Below are 22,832 nucleotides of genomic sequence, written 5' to 3'. Positions count from 1 at the left end.
TAAAAAATGAAACAGGCAGAAATAAAGATGTTCTGCGAAACCAAGGAGAACGAAGACACAACATACCAAAATCCTTGGGATACATTTAAAGCAGTGTCCAGAGGAAAATGTATAGCAATAAATGCCCACATGAGAAGCAAGGAAAGATCTAAAATCGACACCCTGTTGTCAAAATTGAAAGAGCTAGAGGAGAAACATTAAAAAAAAAAAACACTCAAAACCTAGCAGAAGACAAGAAATAACCAAGGTCCGAGCAGAACTGAAGGAGACAGAGACACAAAATAAACCCTTAAATAATCAATAAATCCAGGAGCTGTTTTTTTGAAAAGATCAACAAAATAGACCACTAGCCAGATGAATGAAAGAGAGAATAATCAAATAGATGCAATAAAAAATGATAAAGGGGATATCACCACGGATCCCACAGAAATACAAACCACCATCAGAGATTACTACAAACAACTCTAGGCACATAAACTAGTAAAGCTGGAAGAAACAGATAAATTCCTGGACACTTGCATCCTCCCAAGACTAAATCAGGAGGAAGTTGAAACCCTGACTAGACCAATAACAAGGGTTGAAGTTAAGGCAGCAATTAATAGCCTACCACTCAAACAAAGCCCAGGTCCAGATGGGTTCACAGCAGAATTCTACCAGACATACAAAGAGGAGCTGGTACCACTCCTTCTGAAACTATTCCAAACCATCCAAAAAGAGGCAATCCTTCCCAAATCATTTTATGAGACCTACATCACCCTGATATCAAAACCCAGCAGAGACTCAACAAAAAAAGAAAACTTCAGGCCAACATCCACGAGCACAGATGCAAAAATCTTCAATACAATACATCGTGATCAAATAGGCTTCATCCCAGGGATGCAAAGCTGGTTCAACATACCCAAGTCTACACATGTAATTCACAACATAAACAGAACCAAAGACAAAAATCACATGATTATCTCCATAGATGCAGAGAAGGCCTTTGACAAAATTCAGCAGCCCTTTATGCTAAAAACCCTCAATAAACTAGGTATTAACGGAACATATCTCAAAATAATAAAAGCTATTTACGACAAACCAACAGCCAATATCATACTGAATAAGCAAAAACTGGAAGCATTCCCTTTGAAATCTGGCACTAGACAAGGATGCCCTCTCTCACCACTCCTATTCAATATAGTATTGGAAGTTCTAGCCATAGCAATCAGGCAAGAAAAAGAAAGTGTATTCAATTAGGAAAGGAAGAAGTCAAATTGTCTCTATTTGAAGATGACATGACTGTGTATTCAGAACACCCCATCGTCTCAGCCCAAAATCTCCTGAAACTGATAAGCAACTTTAGCAAAGTCTCAGGATACAAAATCAGTGTGAAAAAATCACATGCATTCCTATACACCAGTTACAGACTTAAAGAGAGCCAAATCAAGAATGAACTGCCATTCACAATTGCTACAAAAAGAATAAAATACCTAGGACTACAACTAACAAAGAATGTGAAGGACCTCTTCAAGGAGAACTACAAAGCACTGCTCAACGAAATAAGAGAGGACACAGAGATGGAGAAGCATTCCATGCTCATGGTTAGGAAGAATCAACATCATGAAAATGGCCATACTGCCCAAAGTAATTTATAGATTCAATGCTATCCTCATCAAGCTACCAATGACCTTCTTCACAGAACTGGAAAAAAACACCTTAAACCTCATATGGAACTAAAAGAAAGCCTGCAAAGCGAAGTCAATTCTAAGTAAAAAGAGCAAAGCTTGAGGCATCACACCACCTGACCTCAAACTATACTACAAGGCTACAGTAATCAAAACAGCATGGTACTGGTACCAAAACAGAGATATAGACCAATGGAACAGAACAGAGGCCTTGGAGGCAACACCACACATCTACAACCATCTGATCTGTGACAAAGCTGACAAAACAAACAATGGGGAAAGGATTCCCTGTTTAATAAATGGTGTTGGGAAAACTGGCTGGCAGCGTGCAGAAAGCAGAAACTGGACCCCCTACCTGACACCTTACACTAAAACTAACTCCAGATGGATTAAAGGCTTAAACATAAGACCTAACACCATAAAAACCCTAGAAGAAAATCTGGGCAAAACCATCCAGGACATAGGCATAGGCAAGGACGTCATGACTAAAACACTAAAGGCATTGGCAACAAAACCCAAAACAGACAAATGGGATCTAATTAAACTCCAGAGCTTCTGCATAGCAAAAGAAACAGTCATTAGAGTGAATCGGCAACTAACAGAATGGGAAAAAATTTTTGCAATCTACCCATCTGACAAAGGGCTAATATCCAGAATCTACAAAGAACTAAAACGGATTTACCAGAAAAAAAAAACAAGCCCATTCAAAGGTGGGCAAAGGCTATGAACAGACACTTTACAAAAGAAGACATATATGAGCCCAAGAAACATGAAAAAATGCTCGTTGTCACTGTTCATTAGAGAAGTGCAAATCAAATCAAAACTACATTGAGATACCATCTCATGCCTATTACAATGGCGATCATTAAAAAATAAGGAGACAACAGATGCTGGAGAGGATGTGGAGAAATAGAAACACTTTAACATGCTGGTGGGAGTATAAACTAGGACAACCATTATGGAAGACAGTGTGGCGATTCCTCAGTGACCTAGAAATAGAAATTCCATTTGACCCAGCAATCCCATTACTGGGTATATATCCAAAAAATTATAAATCGTTCTATTATAAGGACACATGCACACGAATGTTCATTGCAGCGCTGTTTACAATAGCAAAGACTTGGAACCAACCCAGATGCCCATCGATGATAGACTGGACAGGGAAAATGTGGCACGTATACACCATGGAATACTATGCAACCATAAAAAATGATGAGTTTGTGTCCTTTGTAGGGATATGGATGAACCTAGAAAGCATCATTCTCAGCAAACTGACACAAGAATAGAAAATCAAACACCGTATGTTCTCAATCATAGGTGGATATCGAACAATGAGAACACATGAACACAGGGAGGGGAGCTTCACACACTGGGGTCTGTGAGGGGAAGTTGGGGAGAAACAGCAGGTGGGAGGGAGTTGGGGAGGGATGACGTGGGGAGAAATGTCAGATACTGGTGATGGGGAGGAAGGCAGCAAACCACATTGCCATGTATGTACCTATGCAACAATCTTCCATGTTCTTCACATGCACCCCTAAACCTAAAACACAATATATATTTAAAAAAAAAAAAAAAAAAACCTACTTGAAGAACAAGGCAGGATCACGTGCTCTGTAGTATTATCAAAGTGTGGAACTGACATAAAGATATGTAAAAAAACAGACCCATGGTACAGAATAGAAACGTCAGAAGGATTCATCAAATGTAAGATTCTTGATATGACAGAGGTGATATTGAAGATCAATGAAAGGAAAATGAGCTTTTCAATAAACAGTGCTAGAAAAAATGATTACTCATATGTATTGAGTTAAATTAGACCCTTACTTCACACTGTACACAAAAAACTACTCCAAGTCAAGTAAAGACTAAAGAAAGGCAAAACCACAAAGCATTAGAAGGTAATAAGAGTACTTTTATGATCTCTGGGTAGGGAAGTTTCTTAAGCAAGACATAGAATGTACGAGCATGAAGGAAAAAAACTTTCTTGAATTTTCATAACCTCAACTGCATTAAAATTAAGGAAACTACTATTCAAACATCATAAGGAGAAAAAGACAAGCTACAGAAGTAGGAAAGATATTTTTGCCACATGTAAATGAAATGGTCTAGTCTCCACAATTATAACTCCTAAAAATGAAACAGACACATTATTTAAGAGCAAAAAGTCACCAAATTGGAACCAGGTCCTCACAAAAGATATATCCAACTTGTTAGTAAAAATATGAAAAGGTTCTCAACCCCAACAGGAGTCAGAGAATTGCAAATCAAAGCCAAAATGAGATACTATTACATACCCAGCTGATTAGTGGAAACTGAAGTCTGAAAAAACTAAGCATGGATGAGAACAGAGAAACAGAAACTCTCATAATGTCACAGAACATAATCTGGTATAGACACTTGGTTCCATCTACTCAAGTTGAAGATTCATGTGTTCTACAACCTAGTTATTTTAATTCTAGACATGATATACTCTACAGAAATAATGCATACAAGTGCCAGGATATAGGTATAGGTACAAGAAGGTAATGACAGCATTGTTTTTAAAAGCCCCAAACTGCCTATCAACAGCAGGATGCATCTGTACTTTCAACCTGTTATTTATCCATTCTTACCAGTGAAGATAAAAGATTTCTAATCGTTAAAAAAAAAAAACTTCTATCCACAAGCCACACTGGCTCCTTTTTAGGTATTATGTTCCTAACGTCTCTAGTAAAAACTTAAAATAACAAAGAAGAATACAGGACACCGTACTGTACTGTTGGGATAGCCATCACATAACCATTCTCTTTATCAAACCACTATTTGCCTATCCATAATTTCCACTCAAATTATGACGCAGAATAATTTTTTTTTTAGAAGAAGTTTTGCTCTTTTTGCCCAGGCTAGAATGCAATGGCCCAATCTTAGCTCACTGCAACCTCTGCCTCCTAGGTTCAAGCAATTCTCCTGCCTCAGCCTCCCGAATAACTGAATTACAGGCATGCATCACCATACCCAGCTAATCTTGTATTTTCAGTAGAGACAGGTTCCACTAGTTGGCCAGACTGGTGTCGATCTCCTGACCTCAGGTGATCCACCCACCCTGGCCTCCCAAAGTGCTGGGATTACAGGCGTCGGCCATTTCACCCGGCCCACTCAGTCTTAGTTCCACTTACTAAAGCCAGTGTGTTCCACTCTTTAACTATACCTCAGGATCACTTGGGAAAACTTTTTTTAATAGGAAGGTTTTTTAGCTCAATGTTATGTGTGCTGTTATCCTACTGTGTACACATGCTTTCTACTTCCAGCACACAAGTAGGTTATAAGGCTCCTAATATTCTAACATAGCCAATTTATTTAGGTGCTTTCTCATTCTTCATTTGTATCCAGATCAGAGTTTCAAGTTGCTTAGAAGTTTGTGACTGAGCTACACCCCTTAGTCTAGCAACAGAATCACACTTTTTGTTTGTAGGAAGTTCTGAAATCTGTTTTCTAAAATGTTAAGTTTGCATCATTTTTTTCTTTATCTCAGGAGTTAGCAAATTTTTTCCATGAAGAGCCAGAAAGTAAATAGTTTTGACTTTGCAGGCTAGATGGTCTCAGTTGCAATTATTCAACAACACTGCTGAGCAATAAAATAGCCACAGATAATTAACAAATCAATGGGCATTGTCGTATTCCAATGAGACTGTATTTACAAAAATAGGTAGTGGCCTATAGCTTGCCTATCCTTACTTTAGATTTTTAATGATTGTTCCAAGATTTGTCATCCTTGTATCACTAATTCAGTTAATTAGAACTTGACAAGAATATTCATTTAGCTGCTTCTCTTATGTTTTTTAAAAAAAACAGTCAGGGTCATTCTAAAACCCTCACAGCTGAACACAACAAATCTTCTAATAATTTACTCTAAAGAAAAGAAATGCAGAAATATGCATACAGAAGGATGTTTATATAATTACTGATAATAAACAACTGGAAACCATTAACAGTGATTTTATTTATTAAGAAGTAAATTAGTGACTATCCAGCAAATTATTCAGAAGCAGCAGACACAGAAAGAGGGAGACAGTATTTTCCAAAGCATAAAGAGGTAACTCAAATAATGGCTAGTACTTTATCACTCGGGGGAACATGTGTAAGTATTTCTTAAAAATTTAACGATAGAAAGCTGGGTACAGTGGCTCATGCCTGTAATCCCAGAACTTTGAGAGGCCAACATGGGTGGATCACTTGACGGCAGGAGTTCGAGACCAGCCTAGCCAACATGGTGAAACCCTGTCTCTACTAAAAGTACAAAAATTAGCTGGTTGTGGTGGCACACACCTGTAATCCCAGCTACTTGAGAGGCCAAGGCAGGAGAATTGCATGAACCCAGGAGGCAGAGGTTGCAGTGAGCCAGTGAGCCGAGATCACGCCACTATTCCAGCCTGGGCAACAGAGCAAGACTCTGTCTCAAAAAAAAAAAAAAAAAAATTAATGATAGAAATATCTGAGTGATTTTAGGTAACTTCTTACATATTGAATTCTCTTCATTAAGCTTAAATTCTGTAAGTTGAAAAATTACTAAGAAGGAAAATTTCTGCTAGTCTTCGAAGTCCAGCAGACAGCTGGTTAGGTAGTTATCCACTGCTATTACATCAACACAGATCCTTATAGCAAACATAGTTTTTTAAATGCTTTTATGTATTATTCTGTTTGGGATGTAAGAATCCTATGAGGTAAGTAAGAATTTCTCTAACAAAACATTTAGTTATTTCCAAGATTCTTCCAAATAACACCTCCAACCTTAGTAGAGTTGGAGATTTAAGCCATTCTAAACTTTTTAAAATTCTTAAGGATTTATAAAAATATTCTCCTTTAGTATGGAAATTTCCAGCTTCCATAGACTCCATTTTTCTTTTTTTTTTTTTTTTACTAAGGGACATGTGCTTAATACCTAAAAATACATTCCTTGATTAATTCAGTAATTAAATGGCACACCAGTGAAGACAATCTTACCCCAGGAAAATTTTCACGCGAAGTTCTTTTTTGGTCCTCGAGATTGTCTTCAATGTGGTAATTTCTGCATCAAACCAGAATCCTCTTTGTCCAGGACTTTCTACATTATAATTAACCATAACCACATCACCAACATTTAATTCATTCCATTTCAAAATGGTTCTAGCACGTGGTCTAAGATCCTTGACATTCATTTCTAGAGTACCGCTTTCTGGGTATCTGAGAAGAGAGAAAACCATAGAACATGGCTTATGATTACCAAACACAACTAAAGTTTTATGCAATGAACAGAAAAACCTAATTTGCTGAGTCAACTATCTAGGAGAAAAGTAATAGGTTGCAGTGTCCTTAAATAGCAGGTGTTATTTCACGCTGGCTTCCCACGTGTAGTGTGATACCTACAGGGTAGTTTCTGTGAGTGTGAGCACGAACCCTCTCCCCATCCCCACTAGGCCTTGCAGATGTGGATCTCTTCATAGCTTGCAGGTTGTCAGACAAGAAAGTGCTCAGCCCCTGTTCAAGAACCATAATCATCTACTTTGAGGGAGCTATATACTATTTTTCTATAGAACACACTATTTGTAACATCTGTTCAATCACATATTACTGTTATAATCTAGATATTCTGAATGAGAAACTGGATATTCGCAATGGCACTTACATGATATACACTTATGATTTGACTTCCCAGAGCAAAACAATTTTTGTTAAAGTCTTATTAAGAAATTCATTGCTAGCTGGGAAGGTAGGGGACTGGGGAAGGTGATAAAAACACAAGCTATTGCTCTATGTTTTTTTTTAACCCAAGTTTTGTTTCGGTTTGAGACAATGTCTCACTCTGTCACCTAGGCTGGAGTATAGTGATGCAGTCATAGCTCACTATAGCCTCAAACTCCTGGGCTCAAGAAATCCTAGCACCAGGGTACTACAGGCACGCACAACCACACCCAGCCACTATGTTTAGTTTTTCTTTTGTACAAACAGGCTCTTACTATGTTAATGAGGCTGGTTCTGAACTCCTGGCCTCAAGTAATCCTCTTACCATGGTCTCCCAAAGTACTGGGACTACAGACATGAGCCGCCATGTCTGGCTCCAAGTTTTTTTTTTTTTGAGATGGAGTCTCACTCTGTTGCCCAGGCTGCAGTGCAGTGGTGTGATCTTGGCTCACTGCAACCTCCACCTCTTGGGTTCAAGTGATTCTCCTGCCTCAGCCTCCTGAATAGCTGGGATTACAGGCATGTGCCAATAGGTGTGGCTAATTTTTCTATTTTTAGTAGAGATGGGTTTTCACCATGTTGGCCAGGCTGGTCTTGAACTCCTGACGTCAGTGATCTGCCCACCTTGGCCTCCCAAAGTGCTAAGACTATGGAGTGAGCCACCACACCTCGCCCCAAGTTTAAGTTTTAATAGGACTAGATGTTGGACTGTTTCTGATCTTTGTAGAAGTTCATCAAGTTCTGCCATTTCTATTACCTATAAGAACATGAACCTAGCATGTTCCAACAGCCTCCATTTTCTCTGAAAGAGAAAGGTAAGATTCCAGTTTTTATATGTAGCCAGCTCTCTAGTGATACTTAAAAAAGAAAAAAACCAAGAAATTTCATACATATCAAAAAGTAAAACCAAGTAAAAATTCTGGCAATATCTTGGCTTTATGTATACTTCCTAATAGTAAGCATCACAAACATAAACCTGACCTGAACCTAAAGCTTTATAAGGTTTTCCAATTTTATGTATTTTTATTTATTGTTTCTAGAGATAGGGCCTCACTCTGTCACCCAGGCTGGAATGCAGTGGCATGATCATGCTTGCTTGCAGCCTAGACCTCCCAGGCTCAAGCAATCCTCCTACCTCCGCCTCCCAAGAATCTGGGATTACAGGCACATGCCACCATGCCTGGCTAATTTTTAAATTTTCTGTGGAGACAGGATCTCACTATGTTGCCCAGGTTGGTCTCAAAATCCTGGGCTCAAGCTATTTTCCCATCTTGACTTCCCAAAGTGCTGGGATTATAGGCATAAGCAATCATGCTCAGCTGGGTTATTCAATTTCAGGACTAACTTCCTGATATCATGAGACCAAAGACATTAGTAACAGTCCATACTGGCTGCTATAAAATTAAGACCTGCTGCTTTTACATATTACTAAGTAGCAGAGGGACAAAGATATGAGTAACATCTGGTTCTTGCTCTTAAAAAGCTCTTAAGAAACTGGAAATGAGATCCAGCAATCTACGTTTACAAATCCCCTCAGTGATTCAGATGCATGCTCAAGTTAAAAAAAACCCACTGTGCTATAGAAATGTAAGAATATTTATGATATTAAACATCATATCCTAGTGAGGCAGCATTAAAAAGGTAGAAACTAAGGGAAGAAAGTTTGAACCAGTACCCAATTAGTAGTGGCCTGCTCAAAATGAAAGTGGGCCTGAAGTTAGAAGCAGCTAGCCCTGGCTCTTCCAAATCAAACAAAGACCTAGCCCAGGACTCTTTATACCTAACTCATTTAGATTAAATAGACATTAATCCTGTGTGGGATATTACAGTAGGTGATAGGGGCTGGGGGGGGGGTGGGGGCGGGGTGCAGTTTTAACCCTAAGAAAGGCCATTCTGTGTTCACATAGTTCTGACATAGGAAAGAAAGGTACTTGATATTCCATCAAAGATAAGCTTTTGGAACTCATTCTATGCCTTAAGTCCATGAAGAAACCGACACATTCTTGTCACAACAGATCTAACACTTAGCCTAAATGCCCCTGCCAGCCTCAATCATCTTTTCTAATTCAAACCATTTCTAATGAATTTCCTTCAACTCATGTGACAAGGTTTTGGATCCCTTTCTCATCCTGGTGTCCTCACTCAAAAGATGTTCTATTTTCAGCCTGCCTATGTTTAGATTCTCAATTTAGCTTCTCCCTCAACTTGCCTCAACTTAGCTTCTGGCCACTGTGTATCCTTGGAAAAGTTAACAAACCTTTCAGATTATATTCCTAATCTGTAAAATGCACCTAATGGTAACTGTATCTCATATGGTGGTTTTGAGAACTAAAATGAGAAGTCTTTTAAAGCACTTACAACAGTACATAACGGGGTAAGTAAATGTCAGTTAATATTTTATTATTATGCAGAAGTAATCTTAAAGAAGGAATCTGGGAAGTACAAAATTATGTCTATCATTCTACTCTTCTCCATTTCAATCAGACTTTTTTAATGGTCAAACCTAAATTTACAAGTCTGTAGCCCAACACCTGATGTTTATACACTCAGGTTGTTTCACAACGGTTTGGTCAGAAAAATAACCAGATATTTCTCAATCTATAAAATGAGGTTAAACTGGATCTTTTAGTGCTTTTCTAATTCCACAGTTGTGAATTTATTTGCTGCTTCAGTATTTTTAAGGCCAAAGACAGAAAACTTTTATTTCAGATGAGATTCCTTTCTCAGCTCTAATGTGAAAATTATTTTGACAACACATCATTCTGTTGGTTTTTAAATAATATTGTAAAAAGCATTATTTCAGTGGCAAAAAAAAAAAACCCACCTCCATTTGCCTAACTTTGTCAAAATTAAATACCCAGAATGGAAATGTTTTGAATAAAGTAGAGAACCTCAACTTTCAAAGTTTTAAAATTGTATATAAAGTTATGTTTATATGGAGACAGGGCAAAATAAATCATTCCATACACCACAGCAAGGAAATTTAAGCTATGCCCGCATGAAAATGAAATCTGTACAAATTCAGGAGAGAATTATGTAGTGAATTATATATATTCTATATATACTCATACATATACATAGTTAAGCCTGTAAGAGTTAAGTCATGAAAATGAAGCACATGTTTTTAAATTCTAACCAAGGAGATTTAAAAAAAAAAAAAACAGAACAGAAAAGGTACATAAAACTTCTCTTACAGTTGGGAGCCTATAATGTGTTTAAACATTAGGTATAATATTCTCCTGGGCATCTTCATTTGCACATATTTTAACGTATACAGTGGTAACTCTAAAGCTCCACTCTCACCCAGACTTTTCAGATTCATATAACCAACTACACCTCCAAATGAGATGACCCAGAAGTACCTCAAATCCAAAGCATCCAAAATGGAATCCCCCTACCCCATAATCTGCTGATGCTCAGTATTCTCTAAGAAAAACCCTCCGTGCTTTAGAAGTTTAAGAGTTATGCCCAATTCCTCTTATATTGCCTTTATCCAGTTACTTAGTCCTACTTACGATAATCTGTTAATGACTATTTAATGTAACTCTATCTCCTTAGTTAAAATCTACCTTTCCCAGATTAGGCCCAACACCTCTCGCTTATAAAATAGATCTATGTCTTTTTATGAAGTCTGATTACAATTTGTTGACAGGCTATGGGAAAATAGGTACTCTCATATATTGCTGATGAATACAAAGTGGTTATTTTCCCCACTTAGAGGGGAATCTGTCAATAACTAGAAACAATGTCTATATATTTACTTTACTTTCTGACCCAGAATTCCACCTTCAGGACTGCATCCCAGACATAAATAAAATCCTGAAGAAAAGATACACCGGGCTATTTATAACTGCACTACTTGGAACAGGACTAAAAACAATCAAATGTCCATAATAGAAACCCTGAAGATAACATGATATAGTTACATAATAGAATATTGTGCTCCTATAAAAAAGAAATGAGAAACATATACTATGAAGTGATCTCCAAGATATATGAACTTAAAAATATAAGGTGTAAACAGTACATATAGTGTTCTATTTTCTGTCTAGTGTATATATGTATAAATACACACATATACATTTAAACGGGTATATGGCACATATGTGTGTATATACACATACACTTTTATTAAAACAGAAGTATAAACCAAACTAACAAATACTGCTACTTGAAAAACTGAGTAAGAAATAAGATAGAAGCAAACAGGATGGAAGCTTGATTTCTCTTACTATACTTTGTTTTGGAGACTTAATTACAGAACTATGTAATGTGTCACATAATTATAAAACAATTAACAAAATGTGAGAAATCCCTAAAAACCAAAAGCAAAATGAACGAAACTACACAACTGGTAGTTTAACAACACCAAGAGAAACTATTACAAGTTATGTGAAAGCATAGTTCACTAGACAGCCCAAATCATGTATCTCCTAAGGACAAAAAAAAGTGACTTTTCAATAGTCCTATTGTTTGCAATCAATATTAAAATTGTTAAGTATGAAAACTACCACGAGTAGGATAAGGCAAATCAGTGACATCATTAGGAACTGTGATTTTTCAAGGTAAAATAAATATAAAACCACAGAGGTTAAGTTATAACCCTTTCACTCTAAATGTAATTGGATATATATCAATGTTCACCCCTAGTACACTTATTTCCTGGTTCTGTCAAATGACAAGACCTAGAAACATGATCAAACACATATCAATGAGCAGGACAGATTGTGTGCGTTAAATACCATTTCCAATTCAAAATAACTATTCCTAGACATGGCTGAACCCAGAGCTGGAACATTCTGTTATACCTGAACACAAAGAAAAACTCAAAAACTATTATGACAGTTTCAACTTGAAGGATCCTCCACAGGCCAAAGATGAGACAATCTGAGCACCAAAGTAACAACTGGGATAGGTTAAAATAAGTGTTAAAATGCACTGGAAGTTCATACTACTTAAAAATAACAATCTCACTGATCAACCTTTGAAGAATTCTAGGGAATTACATTACAAGAAGGTAGCAAATTTTATGATGAGTATATCAGGCTGACAACATCTGAATCTTACCACAGAAAAGTATTATGTGTCTCCTGATGGGATGCCATGCCCTAGGTTAAACAAAAACTGTCTCTCAAATAGTCTTTATCTAATAGCGTCTAAATCAAATCAAACTTTAGATGTGATTATTAGCTTCTCAGGAAACTAACACATAACAGAAGAATGTGTTAAATACCACATCAAGGATGTGAGCAGTAATATCCAGACTGGGAAAATTGTACAAGACAAACGACACAGCTTATTTAAATAAATACAGGCATAAAAAGGGAAGAAATCTGTAGACTGAGACTTAGCAACAAAATGCAATGGATGTAGTTTGTTTTTGATCCTTATTTGAAAAACCTAGGTATATTTTTAAAAGATAATTAAGGAACTATGAACACTTATCTGATGGGTTATCTGATGTTAAGGAATCACTGGAAATTTTATGTGACATTTGTTGTTACACTTTGTATGTCAGGGTTTCAAAGTCAATTCCCAGGTTCAATGATGAAGAAGAGCTCACAGGACTCCTCCACACAGCACAGCATGAAGCTCTACCAATGGATTATTTAATACAGCCAGAACAACAACAACAATAGCAAAACAAAAAACAACAACAAAAAGCAAAATCAGCAAAGTGAAAAGGAACATGAAGTGACCAGAGGAAACAGACACAGCTCTCTAAGAGTCACCTCCCAGGAGAATTACACAGGGCATGCTTAATGCCAACAACCAACCATGACACCGTGTGAAATATTGTCTGCTAGGGCAGCCTATTAGTGTGTTCAAGGTAATTAGGGGCTGATGATAGGAACTGCCTAGCACATTCCAGAATTCCAGACTTCCAGAAGCAAGTATTCAGCATAAACCATATGGTTTGCAAAAACAGTTCAGGCACAGTGAACTATTTTTAATCAGAAAATAATGGGAACGTTCCTGAAATCTTAGGTTCCCACAGGCAAGGGCCAACCCATATGAGCCGATCATTTTAGGGATAGCAGTCCCAGATCTAATAACTCTTTTCTGCAAACTCTAAAAAGAATAATTTTTAAGCCATTTTGTCAGTTGGATACTCTGGGAAACAGACAAGATGAAGGTGACACCTATGAAAATCAGGGAAAAAGAAAGCGTAACTAGGCAGTAAAAGCCCTTAGACCATGATGCTGGTCTATCACTTTGAAAGAAGAAAGGGGCAGGAAAACCCTGAGTGTGGTTCAACTCTGACAACATCTTTGCCAACCTAATGGTAGGCTCAGGTGTGACATTAACATTGGGTAGAAACTGCCAGATCCTAGAAGCTCTGCCACACTTGGTCACTGGCTGAGGGAGGCCAAGAAAGAGCATAGCTTTGCCTCGAACACTGTGGCAGAGTTAGAAAGAGCTGTACTTGAAAGTGATCAGCTAACTGTACTACTTGCAGCTAGTCAGTGATGGTCTGTTTTGTTTTGATTCTGAGATGGAGACTCGCTCTGCCACCCAGGCTGGAGTGCAGTGGCGCGATCTCGGCTCACCACAACCTCTGCCACCCATGCTTAAGCGATTCTCCTGCCTTACCCTCCCAAGTAGCTGGGATTACAGGCATATGCCATCATGCCCAGCTAATTTTTATATTTTTAGTAGAGAGAGTGTTTCAACATGTTGCTCAGGCTGGTCTCAAACTCCTGGCCTCATGATCCACCTGACTTGGCCTCCCAAAGTTCTGGGATTACAGGCAAGAGCCACTGTGCCTGGCCATAAAAATCTTCCTTAAGGGGAAATCCACAGTTTCTAAGGCTACATATGAGGCCATTTGCAACAGAAATAATGTAAGGTTCAGGAATTGCTTCAAAATAATACAGTGATGCTCAAGGGTGCTGGTAAAGATAAAACAAAGTTGGCCATGAGTTGAAAATGATTAAAGCAAGGTGATAGGTTCATCATACTGTTGTTCTGCAATATTTAAAGATTTCTGTAATAAATACAAATACTATGCAAGCAAAAATCCAACCACAGGCTAAACACAAAAGGCTCTTCCTGGTTTTTGAAGTTTTTCCTTATGTGTATAAATTTTAAAAGGTAACACTCAAGGCTTACAATGAAGATAAGTAGTCTGTCTACTGCCACAACCCACCACATTCCTAACTCCTGTTACTCAAGAGACAAACACTTTATCTTATTTACCTCCACATTTTCAAACAGCATGCTTTGTATTTTTTTTGTTAAACTGTTACTCTTAACATCCACCAAATATATTTCACTTGCCTCCACCCTTCTCTTATAATTACTAACACCAAGGCACCGCATTAAGTATTCACATATACTAACAACCCTTAGGACAGTTAGGCATTATTGTATCCCTGTATTACAGATGAAGCATATAAGTTATTTATTTGGACGGTAATAAGGAAAAGAGAGACGTGATTCAAACTGATCATCTGGCTCTAGACTCTATACTCTTAACAAGGACTGACAAGCTTTCTTCTTCTTCTTAAGGATATTATACAAACTATGTAGTCTGTAAAACCAGTATCTTTTTACGTGTTAACTAAATAGTATTCACAGCTAAGTAATGAAGTAATGCTTCAATTCCGTTTCCTTCCTTCCGCAACTGTGTTTTCCTTTGAGTATTTGGTTGCTCTTTTTAGTTTTTAATAAGTACCTATTATTAATTTATCTACATTCCTATACAGCTGTAGAACTCTGTTCAAACATCTAGGTACTCCATCTTTTTGCAACTTTGAAACATTTCTTCTAGAGCCTCCAACCAATTTCATTTGTAGGCTTTCCGCCTGGTCCATAGCTAACATGCTAGGATCTCCTTCCATTAGCTCCTTTGTTGATTCCTATTTCCTGGAGAGCATGCCTTCTTGTTTTAAACATTACGCAGGGCTAAAAGTAGCTAAAATGCTCTTTAATACAAATCAACCAATCCTCTTATTCTTAGTTCTATTCCACACGCCTTCCTCCAAAGTACCTAGTGAATTCAAGGCCTGAGCCTTCCCGAGGTTCTCCAAAACCAATTTGCTTGCTTTGCTTGCTTCTTGTTCGTTGGCTTTTTGTCCATAGGTTTCAGTTTTCTCTGGCCTGCTACAGAACCACTGCTCTGTATAATTAATGGTCACCGTGGTACCTGTTTGAAAAGTATATTCCTAGGCTGGGCATGGTGACTCAGGCCTGTAATCCCACAACTTTGGGAGGCCAAGGCAGGTTAATCACCTGAGGTCAGAAGTTCGAGACCAGCCTGGCCAACATGGTGAAACCCCGCGTCTATTAAAAATATAAACACTAGCCAGATGTGGTGGTGGGTGCCTATAATTCCAGCGACTCGGGAGGCTGAGGCAGAAGAATCGCTTGAACCCAGAAGTGGGAGGTTATAGTGAGCTGAGATTGTGCCATTACACTGCAGCCTGGGCTACGAGAGCAAGACCTCGTGGTAGGGGGCAAGGGTGGGGAAGGGAGAGGGAGGGAGGAAGGGGAAGGGGAGGGGAGGGGAGGGGAGGGGAGGGGAGGGGAGGGGAGAAGGAGCGAAACAAAGAAGGAAGGAGCAAAGGAACAAAAGCAAAAGAGCAAGCAGATTATTCCTGGGCCCTACCCAAGGACCACAAAATGAGGGGGCAAGGAGAGCCGGTTCCCTCAGGAATCTGTTTCTTAAACATCTTACACAAGTTAAAATGCAGTGTTTCTGACCATCTTTGAGAAACACAAATGTAAAGGGATGGTATATAGGTTTGAAGAGGTCAGATCTACTGCTATCTGTGAAGTCCTTTTTCTAAGTACTAAGTGATCTTTTAACACATGAGCAATAAGAAAGTCACATACATAACTAACTTCTTCCTCTCTCCTTTTGGTTACCACCCACTCAGGACCCTACAAGTCATACACAGAGAAAATACTCTAAGTCTTTGGTAAATACACCAGTAACAACCAAGAAGCAATAGAGCCGACAGGTTATTGTACCAGGGTTCTGAAATTAAATGTCTTATTCTAGTTCCCTATACTTAAGATTGACAAACTCTTTCTCCCCTCAAAACCTAGAAATCATTACATTTGACACTGTTAACATTTTTGGGGCTCTTTTAGAAAAAGATCACTACATCAATATACTCAAGAAAATCAGTTTTGTTACTTTTTAGAAAAACTACTTTCATCTAAAAATACCACCTGATTTTATTCAGAATTGGCTCACTGACTTCTATTTACAGTAGCCATAATCAAGGCTACTCAAAATCATGTACCACAGGCTGAGAATAGCTCCAGAAATCTTAAAGAATGCTGGGAACACTGACCACATATTTTAGGACGTCTGCCAGATGAGTTTTTAATTACAGCCTTGCCTGAGTCACCCAGAAAATTCTAAGTGATGTTGTAACATTTCATTTTATTTCAATCCCATGGTAAAGCCTTAACACCGTATTAAAATCAGCAGTTGAACCTATTTGGTTTAAGCAACCGTTTTAATACTAAAGAGTATGTGTTCTCCCCACAGAGAAGTACATACAGGTGTTTATTGGCAAGTAAAGAACCTCCCTGGTTTATAGTATCTGTTCCTGACTAGAGGAGATAAACACAAAGATTTAAGTTATGTAAACAAACTGATATGCTATAGACAGATGGTGTTTTACAACAGTTTTTTTTTTTAAAGCATGCTTCTCCTAAAATGAGAGGTAGTATGGCAGAGCAGTTGCAAGCGTGTGCTTTTTTGAGTCTGCCTACTGCCTACTAGCTCTCTAACACTGGGCAAGTTACTTCTTTGAACCTCAGATATTCTTTTCACTTTACACAAAGAAAATATCTACTTCACTGAGTTTCTATGAGGATTACAGAAGAAAATCCAGGTAAATTATTTGTATACTGCTTGGCACATAGTGTTATTTTATTAAGAGAATTACTGGATTAAGCTACTTTAATTTGGTCTTCACTATGAAAAGGCTCTAGGCAATCATTTGCCTATGGTTAAAGACTGCAACTTACCTAGCCACAGGTAACTGTTCATTCTTAAGATGCAATACTGACATACTTTCTTAAGAATTTTCCTTCTTTACATACACATTGCATTGTTTAAACTACTAGGTGTTTTCTAGCTTACTTTTATTCTTACAGAAATCAGTTAAAGTTATAAGTCAAGACCTCTAAATTAGACCACTAAGTTTAATAAAGCAAGGAAAAGCAAGTCACTAGCAATAAGTTTCCTTACATTTGTCTTTTGAATTGACCTGTAAGACTAATGGCGCATGTTAAATCCTTGGTTGTAAGAGGATAAAGAGAACAGGTGGTAATGTGGTAACTATGGCCTAAAAATTAAAGCCTAGACCACAGCATTATGAACTTCATGCCATGCCAGGTACAGTGGCTGAAGGCCTGTACTCCCAGCACTTTTGGGAGGTCAAGGTGGAAGGATCGCTTGTGCCTAGAGTTTGAGGCCAGTCTGGGCAACAAAGTGAGGCGCCATCGCTTAAAAAAAATATATCAAAAATTAGCTGAGCGCAATGGTGTGCACCCGTGGTCCAAGCTACATTAGAGGTTGAGGCAGGAGGATCACTTCAGCCCAGGAAGTCAAGGCTGCAGTGAGCCATGTTTGCGCCACTGCATTTCCACCTGGGTGATGGACTGAGACCCTGTCTCCAAAAAAAAAGAAAAAACACTTTATGCCAATGTTTAGAGAACTTTTGAACTGACCGAAAATTTATGGGTTGATTATTCTGTACTGACCAGGGACTGAGCTGCTTCATCCACTGATAACATTTTGAGGAAACAGAACTTTACAATAAGGAAAGAATGCGACATCTAGTTTAAAAGGACTGACTGCCGGTGGTGGCTCACACCTGTAATCCTAGCACTCTAGGAGGCTGAGGTGGGTGGATCACTTGAGGTCAGGAGTTCGAGACCAGCGTGCCAAACATGGTGAAACCCCGTATCTACTAAAAATGCCAAAATTAGCCAGACATGGTGGCAGGCACCTGTAATCTCAGCTGCTAGGGAGGCTGAGGCATGAGAATCGCTTGGGCAGAGGTTGCAATGAACCAAGATCGTGCCACTGCATTCCAGCTTGGGCAACAGAGCGAGAAAAACTTTAGATCTGAGAATGGTCAACTATTATATAGCACATCCCCCATTCAAGAATTTACCAGACAAATTCCACCATAAATACATTATGCACATTAATTTCTATGCAAAATTCATATGGGTAAAGACTGTATAGTCGAGAAACGGTTCCTCATTTAAAGTCACCTATAGATCATTTAGCTTAAACAAAATATAATTTTAAAAAAGACTGAGTTCCAATATTTTGTCAATAGGGAAACAAAATGGAAAAAAGAAAAAAATAATAAACAAGCTACAAACCACCTGGACACACTAAAATAAGAACGAATGTGGCCAGGCATGGTGGCTCATCCCAGCACTTTGGGAGGCTGAGGCGGGCAAATCACCAGGTCAGGAGTTTGAGACCAGTCTGGCCATCATGGTCAAATCACATCTCTACTAAAAGATACAAAAAAATTAACCAGGCGTGGTGGAACATGCCTGTAATCCTAGCTGTTAGGGAGGTGAGGCAGGAGAATTGCTTGAACCCAGGAGGCAGAGGTTACAGTGAACAGAGATCGCACCATTACACTCTAGGCTGTGTGACAGGGCGAAACTCTGTCTAGGAAGAAAAAAAGAACGCGTATCATTTTTGGCCTTTAAAATATATTTAAACTGTCATATATCAACTCCTTTCCCCCATACTGCCATTTAGCAGCAGTTGTCTGATTATATGGATAAGGCTGGGCCAAAAGGAATAATGATTTGTTCTCAAACTTGAGTGTGCATCAGAGTCAGCCAAAGGACTTACTAAAACAGATTGCTCTGCCACCACTAGACAATGATTCCTCATGTCTGGAGTGAGCCCAAGAATTTGCGTTTCTTTTGTTTTCAGAGTTTTTCTTTTTCTTTTTTTTTTGGTAGAGACAGTGTCTCACCATGTCACCCAAGCTGGAGTTGCAAGGCACAATATTCGCTCACTGCAACCTCCACCTCCTGGGTTCAAACCATCCTCCCACTTTAGCCTCCTGAGTAGCTGGGACTACAGGTGCACACCATCATAGCTAGCTTTTTATTTTTTATTTTTTTTTTGTAGAGATAGGGTTTTGCCATGTTGCCTAGGCTGGTCTTGAACTCCTGGGCTCAAGTAATCTGCCTGCCCTGGCCTCCCAAAGTGTTAGGGTTACAGGTATGAGCCACTGCACAGGCCAAGAATTTGCATTTCTAAAACGTGACTCTGATGTTCCTGGCCAAGCACCACACTTTGAGAATCAGTGGACAAACGCAGTGGTTCTCAACCATGGCTAGACATTAGAATCACGGAATTATTATCACAGGGAATGATTAGAAGAATCATTAGAACTTCTGAAGACATCAATGCCAGGGAGAAGGAAGGGGGATCGCTCAGAAGATTATACCAGAAATTCTATGGGAAGAGGTCCCACACATTGATGATTTTGAAAACTTAGAAAATGTGTGCCAGGGTTGAGGACCACTAGCCTGAGTAATTCAAATGAATCTAAACCAAATCCACTGACAGCAGATGCTTCTTAATACAAAAGCAAGACAGAGATTTTAGCATTTAAAGCAGCTCATAAAGCAGCCAAATGATGAATGCAGATAAAATCTGGCAGGATAGCCCAAGTGGATAACACACCCATGGTTTAATTGAACTCAATAGAAATCACATGTGTGCTTTTTGCTTTAAATCCCAGGCAAAGTCTAAAGCAAGTCTTTAGGTCATACTTGCTATTAAATGTTTATATAAAATGGTTCACTTCTGAAGGCAATATTACAAGCAGGCTATTTCAATTATATGTATCATGTCTGTGCTGAATCACAATATTGCATATTGGTGAACTCTTAGGTTCTGGAATCAGACAATTTAATAGATGTGACCCTTGGCTAATTATATAATTAACCCTTGGTTTCCTCATATGAGGGTTAATGTAACTAACATAGTCATGCTAAAGATTATGCAGCATCTGCATAAGGAGTTATGCCGAGTCTGGCACATAAGACAACAATCTCTAAAATAATAAGCTGTGCCACAGATATTATTAAAAACACTAAGGAAATGATTGCCCTTCAACACCACTATTTCCCTCAGTCAACATCCTGACTCTTCATCAACAGCTTCAGGGTCTCCACTTGCAAGACGGCTGTCAGTTTTATGAATTTAGACATTTAGGGCCCTTAAAAATGTTAAATCTTAACTTTTAATATCTTAACTACAGAGACAGTAATTGATAGGAATAAGCAATACTGAGGAAGCTATAAAACTGAACAGTACACTTAGTAAAATGAAATACTGACGACTTAATGATTTATAATTGTCTCTATTATCTTGACATCTTGCTTACTTTTAAGTCCTCCTCCCTTTTCTTTTTTCCCTGCCTTGGCCTCCCAAAGTCCATTTCTGTTCTGTTCAAAATACCACTAGAAACAAGAGTTTTCACTCAGAAGTAGAGTCTCTCTCCAGTAATCAGGGTCTGAGTAAGGAGAGGTAGTTCTCGCAGCCAAGTTGTATGTGCCCATTAAAGGAGTGCTTTTAAAAATGACTTAAGAATTCCTTGGAATCTAAATCTCCAGAGTTTAAATTCAATAATTGTACTGCCAAAGTTCTCCCTGAGTACTGATTAGGTTGAGTTCTACTAAAACAAGGGTGAGGATAGATAAGTGGCACAGAAGAGCAATCCAGAAAAAAACCTACAAATATCCACCTACTTTGTACATAATGTGAACCCCATGTTTGCTTTGCACTATCTGCGTAGAGTTGTGAACCACAAAGCTGACAGTTTAATGTAGGCCTTAAGGCAGACAAACTATCGAATATTCACAAGAAACCTCCAATAATTCAGGAAGGACATGGGGGTTCACACCTGTAATCCCAAAACTTTGGGACATGGAAGCAGGTGGATCACTTGCGGTCAGGAGTTCAAGACCACCCTGGCCAACATAGCGAAACTCTGTCTCTACTAAAAACACAAAAATTAGCTGACCAGGGTGGTGCGTGTCTGTGTCTCAGGAGGCTGAGACAGGAGAATCATTTGAACCTGAGAGACAGAAATTGCAGTGAGTCAAGATCATGCCAATGCACTCCAGCCTGGGCCACAGAGCAAGGCTCTGTCTCAAACAAAGAAAAACCAATGCAGCCTATGTTCACGAAGAAATCCATAAAAAAGGAACATTTACAAGCAACTAATAAAACTCAAATTTTAAAACATTTCAAATTTAATATAACCTGTTTTTCATGAACTTAGTTTATATCTATAATTTTTAGAAGAAAAATGGAGACAAACTAACAAATTATTTCAGTTCTATTTGAGAATTACGTCTTTTACCATATCTTAAGGGTTTTTTTTGGTTTTGTTTTTGAAACTCCTCTACCTAATAAGAAACATCATAAATCTGTAATGTCTATCATTCCTCATAGACTAAAAATTGTTTTTATCTCTGCTCTGACTGGAGTAGGAGTTGAAAATTCAAGGGAATATCTATCTTGGCCTAATTCAGCAAGCAATTTTGTTTTAATGAAGGTTCATTTCAAAAACTGATAATTAATCTGGTGTAGTAATCTATTAGATATGTAGATTACTATAAAAAATAGATTTTAAACATCTGCATTTTGACCGACAAATATTGCATATCCCAAAAGAATTCCAGAGGCAGGTTTCTTTTATCTTATATACATCTCCCTGCTTTTGCTAAGTGACATCTTGTTCAAACTACTGTTGCACTCAGAGGTTTGGAGATAAACTGTACACAGGTTTGCAAAATAATTCTTATCACTCTAGGAAAAAATGAAAAACTAGTTATTTGAGAGAAATGCCATAAAGCCATAAATGCAATGTAATGGTAATCTTTCAGTACTTAAAGCCTATTTAGTTGAAGTAAAAAAAAAACTTAACTTTGAGAGACACTGGCTTAGAGGTAAAAATTATATGCTGAGCTTAGAGGTTATCTAATACAATTACTGACTTTATAAATTCTCTTTGTAATGCATCATCTCCAGTAAGTCTTCCAGTCTATGGCTGAAAATAGCCAATACTAGTTTACTGGCTTTCTCTATCTTCAGAGAGATTTGACTGGTAGGAGGTTTAGGTTATCCTGAAACTTCCCTTCTATGTTATAAAAAAACGTCCTTTTAAAACAGTTTTTAAAATATGGGAACTGTCGCAATCTGAGTCTTTCAAGCTAAGTATTTAGTTCTTTCAGCTACTCTTCACTATAGTTTTAGGTTTTGAATCCTACTCTGAGCATGTACTAGGTCCTGCTGGTACTGTTTTTAAGGCATGGGAACTAGAATGCATATATTCTGGTATGAAAAATTACAAACATTCTAGGATTTTGAACTAATGCTTGATACGAATTTGGCAGCATATTTTCCACACATATTAACGTATCACTTGAATAGTGACTTAAGCTCAT

At 38.1% G+C, this 22,832-nt stretch overlaps 1 protein-coding gene across 2 annotated transcripts in view; it reads right to left on the bottom strand.

Annotated features, from left to right (window-relative positions):
• Window positions 1–22,832, bottom strand: part of UHRF2 (ubiquitin like with PHD and ring finger domains 2) — a 104,385-nt gene that overhangs the window by 51,560 nt on the left and 29,993 nt on the right. Inside the window, exon 4 of one of the 2 annotated variants that reach the window (XM_002742920.6) lies at window positions 6,645–6,863. The exons of the other annotated variant lie outside the window; for it this stretch is intronic. Coding sequence (XP_002742966.1) covers window positions 6,645–6,863 — 219 coding nt within the window. The remainder of the gene's footprint in view (window positions 1–6,644; window positions 6,864–22,832) is intronic. 2 annotated transcript variants of the gene reach the window in all.

The sequence above is a fragment of the Callithrix jacchus genome, chromosome 1 (assembly GCF_049354715.1).
Source record: "Callithrix jacchus isolate 240 chromosome 1, calJac240_pri, whole genome shotgun sequence".
NCBI lineage: Eukaryota > Metazoa > Chordata > Mammalia > Primates > Cebidae > Callithrix > Callithrix jacchus.
Note: the sequence above shows the minus strand (reverse complement) of the source record. Positions and strands in the feature narration are given on the sequence as shown.